General features: G+C 50.6%; 1 protein-coding gene across 2 annotated transcripts; it reads left to right on the plus strand.

Moving 5' to 3' along the window:
* The first annotated feature begins 1226 nt into the window (after positions 1-1226).
* KLHL38 (kelch like family member 38) lies at positions 1227-10705 on the plus strand. Of its 2 annotated transcripts, none has more exons than XM_066265722.1 (4): positions 1227-1451; positions 2042-3634; positions 8415-8520; positions 9682-10705. In XM_066265722.1, exons 2-4 carry the CDS (start codon positions 2282-2284, stop codon positions 9969-9971), a joined length of 1749 nt encoding a protein of 582 aa, XP_066121819.1. In that variant the 5' UTR covers positions 1227-1451; positions 2042-2281; the 3' UTR covers positions 9972-10705. The 2 variants fall into 2 exon arrangements, with proteins under 2 accessions (XP_066121819.1, XP_066121820.1); XM_066265723.1 differs by having other exon boundaries at positions 2047-3634.
* Positions 10706-11358: the final 653 nt, after the last annotated feature.

Here is an 11358-nt window from a genome sequence, read left to right on the forward strand (position 1 = left end):
GATTCTTGCTAAAGAGTCTGGACTTCGTCCTGCAGACACAGGAGTCACTGAAGGGCATGAGGTAGGGGACTGGCAGACTCCGGTGCGCTTTCCCCAGGCTTCCACTGGTGGTGACAAAGCGGATGTGTTGGAAAGACAGAGACTGGAACGAGGTGAAAGATTGGCACGGAAGGGTGTTGCAATAGTCCAAGCAGGACTGAGAAGGAGGGAAAGCCAGGCTCCCCTGCCCTTCACTGCTGGCACCCTCCATCAGGACCTCCCGGGATGCAGGGACAGGACCGACCTGGGGACCCTTCTGCTCATTCTGTGGCTCTCTAGCTTTCCGTCCTGGTTCCGATTCTTACACTTGGAGGTTAACATCTATTTCGTCACCATCATCGTTCTCCTCTTCCTGATCTCTTCCTTCTTCTTCTCCTTCCCTCCTCTCTGCCTCACCGGCTCTTTCTCCCTCTCCCTCCTCCTTCACCTCTCCCCCACCCCATTTTCCTCTGCTGCTGCTTCTTCCTCTCTCACTCTCTTTCTGGAGGCCCTGGAGCAGTAAGCCTTGCCCTCTGCTTCTAGTTCAAGCCTTTCTGACAGCAGAACATGGAAAAGCAAGCCAGACTTATAAAAAAAATAACTGAACAGCAGTCAGCACATGTCCGGGAGAGGCAGAGATGACGCAGGAGAGTACGCCTGCCCCCACTTCTTTAAAACAGAAGCCTCTGGGGGAAGGGGAACCAGCAAAGTTTTGATCCTCCCGAGTCTGGAAATGCTGGGATGCTTCACACACATTAAAAACAACTTTTGTCACGGACTCCACCATCTCGGAACCTGGAGGAGGAAATCCTGCCAGACAGGTGGAAATAGAGAGCCATTGAACAGCACCCCTGAGCCCCCATTCTGGCCTCCCGTGTGGCCACCCACCGCCTCCCACTTGCCCAGAACTAGCTTCAGTGACTAGCCCCAGGTCAGAGCAACCTGTTTATAGGCGTCTAGAATTCCCAAGGCACTTTTAGGACAAGGAACTCAGGCTGTTTCCAAGTGGGCAACAAAGTCTTCTCTGAGAGGAGCCATTCCTCCAGATCTATTTATGCCGATGTAAACACTTGCCAAGGAAACAAGGCATGTGGGCATGCGCCGGTCCCACCGCCCCCGTTGCCCCGCCGGCCCTGGGGTTGCTGCAAAAGGCAACTGGAAAGTCACATGTCAAAACAGTGGAAAGTACATATGCAACTATTCTTAGCCCTGGAATGTATACACTGTCTCCTGCCCAGGAGTCCTTTCACAGAGCTCTAGAAAACTGTGAAAGCGCCTTTAGCATAAACAAATCCAGAACTCCCCCAGGAGACAAATAATTTGCCAAGTGAAGGAAAGGCCTGGGTTTATGGTTTCACTTGGAGCCAGAGGTGGAAACTGCGGAGGTTACCAGCGGGACCAGGCACCGGCGGAGGTCACTGCAGCAAAACAAGGTAAGTGAAGTTTCTCTACTGCTTCATTCTTCTTCAGGTGTCGTGCAAGAAACCCTGCCCAGGGTATTGTTGGGTCTCTGCTTTCTATTTCTCCATCTTTAATACAAAACCTTGAAGTGGAGACTTGACTTCGGGTGGTGAACACGTGATACAGTGTAGAGAGGTTGTGTGGTAGAATTGTGCACCTGAAGCCTATATAATTTTGTTAACCAGTGTCATCCCAATAAGTTCAATAGAAAGGGGGGGGGGGAGTAAAATAAATAAATACGAGTTTATAAGAAAAAAAGACCTTAAAGAATTTGTGAAGTCATGTTTAAAAAAAATAATAAAATTGCACAGGTCCATTGTCAACCCTCGTCCCTGTCTAGGTAGCAGAGAGCCACACCCCCCAAATGACAAACTTGGGGAATGACTAACACCCAGAAAGATGCTTGGATGAGTTTACTAAATACCAGACAGGTTGTGAATCTGGAGAAAGGCTTCCAGGCTTCTGTTGTCAAATGCATGGACTGTCATTTTGCTTCGGGCTAACATTTCAGCCCCTGACAATCGGTCGCTTCCAACAACCTTCATTTGTTTGTTTCTCTCAGAGCAGATGAGGATATTATTTGCCTGTTCCCTTTCCGAGTAAATCATAACCAAAAAGAGACGAGTGAGCTGCGAGGTCTGGAGGGTAGGCGGCCTCCCTCTCTCGTCCTCACGAAGTGATATTCAGGGCGATACCCACACACGTCCCCGTGCGCAGACACAGATGCCCTAAGCCTGGGAGCTGCCACCGCTAAACCTTCCGGCGTGCGCTCCCTCTCGGGGCTTCTCCTCGTCTTTGCGGGATGGACCAGGAGTCACCAGATGGGCTGCTCTTCAAAGACCACGACTTCGCCACTGACCTGTTGAGGCAGCTCAATGGCTTAAGACAAAACAGAATCCTGACCGATGTGGCCATCTGCGTCGGGGCCCGGGAGGTCCCCTGCCACCGGACCGTGCTGGCCTCCAGCAGCCCCTACTTCAGGGCCATGTTCTGCAGCGACTTCCGGGAGCGCGGGGAGGCCCGCGTCCAGCTGCGGGGCATCGCGCCCGGGACGCTGGACCAGCTGGTGCTGTACGTGTACACCGGGGAGGCGCAAATCACGGCGGAGAGCGCGCTGCCCCTGCTGGAGGCCGCCTCCATGCTGCAGTACCCCCGGCTCTTCGAGGCCTGCGCCGCCTTCCTCCGGGCGCAGCTGGCCCCCGGGAACTGCCTGGCCATGCTCCGGCTCGCCGAGATCCTAAGCTGCGGGACGCTCAAGAAGGCGGCCAGGGAGGTGGCCCTGACCCGCTTCCCCGAGGTGGCCGCCTCGGCCGACCTGAAGGAGCTCTGCGCCCCGGAGCTGAGCGCCTACCTGGGGGACGACGGGCTCTGCGCGGAGGAGGAGAAGGTGTTCGAGGCCCTCATGGTCTGGGTCAGGCACGACCTCCGGGCCCGGAGGCGGCACGTGCAGGAGCTGTTCAAGCTCGTCAGGCTCCCCTACGTCCACCCGGCCTTCTTCCACCACTTCATGGCCAACGACGCCCTCCTGCAGGCCTCGCCCTCCTGCCAGACCATCCTGGAGGCGGCCAGGAGGCAGATCTTCTCCCTGTACGGCACCCCCAGTGTCGCCGACCCCCCGCCGCCGTGGCACGTCCCCCCCAGAAACTCTTACCAGGATTTCCTCATCCTCCTGGGCGGGAGGAAGGACAACCAGCAGACCACCAGGGACGTCCTGCTGTACGACGGGCGGACTGGCCGGTGGCGGGGCCTCGCCAAGCTGCCCACCCGGCTCTACAAGGCGGCGGCCGTCGTCCTGCACCGCGGCATCTACGTGCTGGGAGGCGTGGCCGTGGGCGCCGAGAAGGGTGTGCCCGGGCGCCACGTCTACATCTTCTCCCTGAAGCTCAATCAGTGGCGGCAGGGCCCGCCCATGCTGGCGGCCCGCTACTCCCACAGAAGCACCGCCCACAAGAACTTCATCTTCTCCATCGGGGGGATCGGAGAAGGGCAGGAGGTCATGGGGTCCATGGAGAGATATGACAGCGTCTGCGACGTCTGGGAGAGTGTGGCCAGCATGCCGGTGGGGGTCTTGCACCCTGCAGTGGCTGTGAAGGACCAGAGACTCTACCTCTTCGGGGGGGAGGACATCATGCAGAACCCTGTGCGCCTTATCCAGGTAAATGGCTCGTCCTTTTTCTCACTATGTACGTCATGAGTGGGTGCCTATATGGCACACACACACACACACACACACACAAGCACATACACGCACGCACACACATGCATATGCACATGTGTATATACACACAGGCACGTGTGCATATATATATGCATTCGTGCATACATACAAAGGCAATACCTGTCATCTGCAGGAGAAAAAAAAAGAAGAAACAGAAAAGAAGGGAGGAGGTTACTTTAAATTTAATAAGATTTTATCCATTATGAATTTTTTTGTGTAAGATTAATATGTACAATAATATATCAGATACCATCCCTGTCTACAGAGTTTTTCTCTACTTGAGAAAAAATATCTAAAAGTTCAAGCTGGAACACACTGAATGTCAGAGAGTGAAATTCTACAGAAAGTTGGCGGGTGCTTCTAACCCAGGTCAGTGAGACCTCAGGAGAAGATGCCCAAGCCCTGGTCCACAGCCTCTCCCCACACCCCCTGGAACCCGGCCTCAGATGTGCTGGATCAGAATCTCTCCGTGTGGGGTCCTGACATTTACAGAAACCTCCAGCAGATTCTAGGTGCAGCCAGGTTGGGGAACCCCTGCCTCAGTGATAGGGAGATGCTAATTTCACTCACGAGCTCTCTGAGAAGTGTAATTAATAAAGACCAAAATTTCAGGATATTAAGGGTTTCCCAGCAACATGCAAGTTCTAGCAATGTCTGCAGTTCACCTACCGATATGAAGAGCTCGCATAATGGCCTACCTGAAAAGATAATCGAGGAGTCACTGAGATTTGCTTGTTCCTTTATAAGAGTGACATTGAGCCCCAACCATAGAGAAGGCCCTGGGGACACAGGCATGGGCAGTAAATTGCACTTACCCTCTGGGAGTAGGAGACCATTGCAGTTCAGGTGCTGACTCGAGGAGTGCTTTGAGAGCATGGGGTGTGTAGGTGCGGGGTACCCTGAACCAGTCTAGGGGAAGTCAGGGAACTTTAAAGGCGACTCTGTGAAGCCGATGTAAGCAGAGAGGCAGGAGAAGAGAGAAGGCAGGGGAGGATGAAGAGTGTCAGAGGACAGGCCCTGACCCATTGGCTCCGCAGTAGAGCGTTGGCCTGGTGTGTGGAGCTCCTGGGTTCAATTCCTGGTCAGGGCACACAAGAGAAGTGCCCATCTGCTTCTCCACCCTTCCCCCCTCCTTTCTCTCTATCTCTCTCTTCCCCTCCTGCAGCCAAGGCTCCATTGGAGCAAAGCTGGCCCGGACACTGAGGACGGATCCATGGCCTCCGCCTCAGGCGCTAGAGTGGCTCCCATCTCAATGGAGCAATGCCCCAGATGTTCAGAGCATCACCCCCTGGTGGGCATGCCGTGTGGATCCCGGTCAGACGCAAGCAGGAGTCTGACAGCCTCCCCGCTTCTAACTTTGGAACAATACAAAAAAAAAAAAAATTAGAGTGTCAGAGGACAGGAGGATGTGACAAAGGACAGACATGGGCGGGAAGCTTCTCTGAGCAGATGAGTTGGCCATCTGCAGCAGCAGGCGGAGTCATCCACAGAGGGAGGAGCCATGCTCCCGGGTAAGGGAACTGCTGGCTCAAAGGCCCTGAAGCCGAAACGGGGGCACAGCCCATTGTCTGGGGACCTCAAAGCAAGACAGTGCAGCTGCTACACAGACCAAGAAGGAGAAAGGAGGTGTGGCAGCACAGAGCTGGGTGGGGGAGGGTCAGCCTCCACATCATCTCCATGAGCCCCTTCCAAGGGGCCCCTCCCTCCAGACTGCTGCCTCTGAGCCCCTCCCATAGAAATTCTGGAACATTCTTGTGGATATAACCCCAATCTGGAAGGGCTTTCTAAGCCTTGTCAAGAAATTGGGGTTTTAACCTGAGAGAAACAGTGAGTGAAATAATCAACTCTGCATTGTTAGAAGCTCCCCCTGGACACCCTGTGGAGAAGCGATTGGGAGGGGCCTGAGTGGACAAGGGAAGAGAGTTGGGGGATGCCTAGAGGTCCAGGGGAGGGACGGTGGGGGCTTGGGAGACTCCTAGAGGTTCAGGCGAGGGACGGTGGGGGCTTGGGGGACTCCTAGAGGTCCAGGTGAGGGACGGTGGGGGCTTGGGGGACTCCTAGAGGTCCAGGCGAGGGACGGTGGGGGCTTGGGGGACTCCTAGAGGTCCAGGCGAGGGACGGTGGGGGCTTGAGCCAAGTTGGTGCCAGTGGAAATGGAGAAAAATCACAAACTCCAATTTAATTCTTTTTTTGTTTTATTTTCTTGCCTTTATTTCTCTAACCCCGTATTTTTGGCCCCTCCCTGACCATCTAGGCAGATTCTGAGCCTGTTTCAGATCCCGCTCACTTAGCTGAGCCACCAGAGACACATTCGACTCCCCTCCAAGCCCCGGCCACGCAACACAGATGTAACAAAGTGCTTCTGTGGAAACCTAGAAGCCCCCTCTTTAAAAAAGATTTTTCAAAATAAAGTCAACAAATATGCTGATGATTTCACATTGCAAAATTAGCAACTTCCTATGAATAAATACAAAGCTCAAAAAAAACTTTTTAAATTGGCATTTCAAGAAATTCATAGTATAATCAAACAAGACCCTTGCAAAACCACTAACCTGTGAGTGATCCCTGCAATGAAGAGAAGGAGAAAAGAGTAAAGGATTAATCTGGAAACTTTCCTTATCTATTTAGTATTAGCTTTGAAGTGGAAATTTTACTCATTTAGATAGAGTTGAAGGGGAAAGTTTAGGGAAACTGGATGGAGATGGAGTAGGTTGGATATTTAGGCTCAGGTTCTGAGACTTCTTTATAGGATGGTTGAGGTGCATGCATGCATTCCTTTAAGATCTATACTGTAGTGGGGTTACTGTGCGAATTGTGTGACTACATGTACCTTTCTACCTGGCCTTCTGTCTACCTCTGTTGCTGGAGAACATTAAGTAAATTCTTTACCATAACAAGGGAACATTTTCTCCACTGATACCATCCTTTGATATCCTTGCCCTGAACTCTCTGGGGTGTTACAAAGATTGTAAACAAATGTTTAATCTATTTTTGAAAGCATACCCAAACCTGATAAGAAACAGAAGGCCGGGGATAATTATTTAAATAAATGCACCAAGGTTTGCTTTTCCTCAAAGGATCCCACTTTCCACAGGGTTTTACCTACATATTTTCAGATAAAACCATGTGGCTTGACTGCCATTGCGATCATCCCTGTCTCTAGCACTTGTCCCCCTCTATGTTTCACCGACTTAAAAGACTGACAGAGACTTCAAGAGGAGTCCAGTCTCAAAAGGCTCCGTCAAGAAAGGCCACACTGCCTGACCAGGCAGTGGCACAGTGGATAGAGCATTGGACTGGAATGCAGAGGACCCAGGTCAAAACCCCAAGGTCGCTGGCTTGAATGAGGGCTCATTCTGCTTGAGCACAAGCTCACCAGCTAGAGCGTGGGGTTGCCAGCTTGAACATGAGATCATAGACATGACGCCATGGTCACTGGCTTGAGCCCAGAAGTCCCTGGCTTGAAGCCCAAGGTCGCTGGCTTGAGCCCAAGATCACTGACTTGAGCAAGGGGTCACTTGCTCTGCTGTAGCCATCAGGTCAAGGCACATAGGAGAAAGCAGTCAATGAACAACTAAGGAGCCACAACGAAGAATTGATGCTTCTCATCTCTCTTTTTTCCTGTCTGTCTGTTTCTATCTATTTCTCTCTCTTTCTCTGTCTCTCTCTGTCAAAAAAAAAAAAAAAAAAAAGAAGACACACTTACATGGCCTCAGGCAGAGCCGTGAGTGTGGAGGTTAAGAACATGGACTTAGGCTCAACCAGACCAGCTCTCCTGCTCACTCTAGTTGTGGGGCTTTGGCATGTCACTTAACCTCTCTGAGCCTCAATGTCTAATCTGGAAAACGAGGGTAAGTCATAACACCTACTTCATTAGGTGATTGTGAAGATCAACTTTGGTAAAATAATTTTTAAAAATAAGGTTTTTCATGGGATGGCAATTAGATATTATACAGAAGAAATTTCCAGTGGAGAAGACTGTGTCATTTTCCTCTGCGAATGGAGGTTTTTGTTCCTTCTTTTCTTATAGGAAGGCCGTCCTATAGCTCTTGTGCTAAACTTTGCCAGGGATGAACTAATGTCCTTTTTATATTTAAACTCTACAATGAGAGAATTAACAGGAAAACACGTTCTGGAATTGTGATTTGCTACTCTGTGTCCGAGCATGGCCACGGAGTGTCACCCCTACTTCTTTGTGTGGTTTGGGGGTGTTTTTTTCTCTCCTTTTCTCATGCTTCCTCTCTCCTATGGGTCTAATGACTGTCAGGCCTGAACTCTCCCAACGCCTTCCTCACTTAGCCCCGAAATATTCTTGGCTCTAAGACCCTCTTGAATACACTGGGACATTTAGAAATTTAAACATGAGCCAGCAATAAAAATAATTGAAAAATCATTGGTTTCGTGAATATCCAAGTTGCTCCATTTCTCATTAAAAGAAAAAAAAAAATTGTTCCAAGCAAGGTAAGCAAACATACACTACAATGTCTAACTCTCAGCCCATGGAGACACAGCCACTGATCTCAGGGGGTCACACGAAGACCAGTGTCTACTAATATTCTTCTTTCGGTTATTTAGTTATATTTGATTATTGATAGTGATACACTTACATTCTAAAAATTGGAGAAAAAGGTGAAAAGAAAAAACTCTTATTTCTCCCTTTTAATTACTACATATATATATATCTAAATTTCGTGCCATGATTATATTTCTCTCTCAGGTTTATCACATTTCCAGAAACACGTGGTTCAAAATGGAGACGAGAATGATCAAAAATGTGTGCGCCCCTGCCGTGGTGCTCGGGGAGCGGATTGTCATCGTGGGAGGTGAGTCTGGACAGAGGGTCACGAGGCTGGGCACAAGCTTGGTGTCTCCCGTGGGAAAGGGGTCACTAACAGACGTGCCACAAGACTGTCTCTGTAAAATCATAAGGGAGTGTGGACAACTTGACAAAGTTCTTTGCTCATCCAGAAGTTTCTCCCTCTCTTTTTCTGGCAACAGGAATGAAATAAGACCTATTTCACAGAGTAGTTGTGATGGTATAAGGCAGTGGTCCCCAACCCCCGGGCCACGGACCAGTACCTGTCCGTGCGCCATTTGGTACCGGTCCACGGAGAAAGAATAAATAACTTACATTATTTTTGTTTTACTTATATTTAAGTCTGAACGATGTTTTATTTTTTTAAAATGACCAGATTCCCTCTGTTACATCCATCTAAGACACACTCTTGATGCTTATCTCGGTCACGTGATACATTTATCCATCCCACCCTAAAGGCTGGTCTGTGAAAATATTTTCTGACATTAAACCGGTCCATACCCCAAAAAAGGTTGGGGACCACTGGTATAAGGTGCTCACATACTGAAAGCACTTAGCGTGGTCCCAGACACGTGGCAGATACTCAAAAAATGTTCCCCTGTTCACATTAGCTACTGATGGGTCACTTCTCTGTAATCCCAGGATAGTGTCGTGGTTCGGAAGACTGGGTTGGGGGCCAGCTAGATCTGGGTCCACACCCTGACTCTGCCGCTCTCTGGTTGTATACTCTTTGGCAAAGTATTACCCTGTTGGTGCCTCGGTTTTGCTCATCTGTAGAATGGGAATCCTCTAAGGATCCCCATTGATAGGGCTGATAGGGCCATTGTGGGGACCCATTTCTGAGTTCCCAAAGGTTATTCTTTGGTTTGCTGTAACTCTTCGATGGGCATGGAAGAGAAATGAAATAGCCGGTGAGGTGGACTCGGGAGGCTAGACTCAGCCAAAAACTGGCTTATGTGCCACCTTACCTCTGGGCTAAGGGTACAGGGCCCAACCCCCTTCTCTGCCGCACACTAGACCCTGGACAGGGTACCAAATATTCCACACTTTAATTCAGAGTCCAGCCTCAGTGTTAGGCAGTGGCAGAGGTCAGACACGTCCCCAGACTCCTGACCTCTACTCCCAAATGAGCAATGCTGACCGTGCCAATATGCCACTTGGCTTGCAGGTTACACAAGGAGGATTCTAGCGTATGACCCTCAGTCCAACACATTCGTCAAATGTGCAGACATGAGAGACCGGAGGATGCACCACGGGGCCACGGTAATGGGGAACAAGCTGTACGTGACGGGCGGGCGGCGGCTGACCACCAACTGCAGCATCGAGGACTCGGCCTCCTTCGACTGCTACGACCCCGAGACTGACACCTGGACATCCCAGGGCCAGCTGCCTCACAAACTCTTTGACCACGCCTGCCTCACTCTCCAGTGCATTCCCCAGATTGCCGCCTTACCATGAGGTCAGCCAGAAACCAAGAAATCATCTGTCTGACTTGAGATACTCTTGTTGCAAGAGAGAGAACCCAACTCCAAAAAGCTTAACCTGAAGGGGTGTGGGCAGAGTCCACAGGTCTGAAAGTTCCAGTGTCTAGAAGCCTGGAACCAGACACATTATTAGCAACACTCTCTCTCTCTCTGGTTTTATTATACAAACAAGTGACTTGATCCACACAGTGTGAGGACAATGGCAACTGATCAGTCCAGACTCACATTTTATAGTTTTGCATCTTTAGGAGAAACTTTATGATTACCCGTATAATAACCCTAAGAGAAAACCCAGTGCTGATTGGCCCTTTTGGAATCCCATGCCAACCTCTTGAGCAAATCACTGTTTCCATGGATCATGCTACTGTAACGGGCTAGTCCTGGATCGTGTCCCTACAGGCAGAGGTGGGGTTAACACAGTCTATCGGAACTGCGTATGATGACATAGAAGTGGTCCCCCGAAAGAAGAATGCTGGGCTGACAAAAGGCACGTCTGCCCAGAACACCATGGACATTGGGAACAAGAGGACTAAGAGATGCAAAAGAGTCCCTGGGAGCATGTGGTCCAGGTGGCAGTGCGCGCAATTGGCCGTGACCGCACCTCTGATTCTAGGACCCGGTGCATTGGAATGCCAGAAAGTATGTGCAGCTCAGTATCTAGTGTTTGCAATGCTGTCTGTGCTGCCAGAATAAAGTTCATTTCTGTTGCCAAGTGATGTTTTTTCTCCAGCCTCCGGGGAGCTATAAACCTACAGAATTAATCAGGATTTTCATTTTGGTAAATGTTATGAGGACTGCTCTTCTGAGCAAAGCCAACAAATTCCTTCAGAGATTACAGCAAGTATTGCCCTCCCATTGCTGGGGCTGACTTTCCCTGCGGCCCTCTTTATCTCGAAGTGCCTCCCACGCTGGCCCAGCCACAAGCTCAGGAACAACCTGAAGCTGGCAGCACATACCACCATCTGGGAAGATGTTTGAAAATGAGACTGACTCCCATTAAAGATGGACGGATGGGGACTCTCAGAGGCAGGACCCAGAGCTCTGTCATTTTGAAAAGTATCCTAGGTCCTGGCCAGTTTGCTCAGTGGTAGAGCATCAGCCTGGCATGTGGATGTCCCACCTTCTCTTTCCCTCACTCTCTTCCCTTCCCACAGTCATGGCTTGACTGGTTCAAGCGCATCAGCCCCGGGTACTGAAGATGGCTTCCTGGAGCCTCCACCTCAGGTGCTAAAAACAGCTCGATTGAGAGCATGGCCCCAGATGGGCAGAGCATCAGCTCCAGACTGGGGTTGGTGGGTGGATCCCAGTCAGGGCGCATGCGGGAGTCTGTCTCTCTATCTCCCCTCCCCTCGTTTGGAAAA

Source organism: Saccopteryx bilineata, chromosome 3, assembly GCF_036850765.1.
Source record: "Saccopteryx bilineata isolate mSacBil1 chromosome 3, mSacBil1_pri_phased_curated, whole genome shotgun sequence".
Lineage (NCBI taxonomy): Eukaryota > Metazoa > Chordata > Mammalia > Chiroptera > Emballonuridae > Saccopteryx > Saccopteryx bilineata.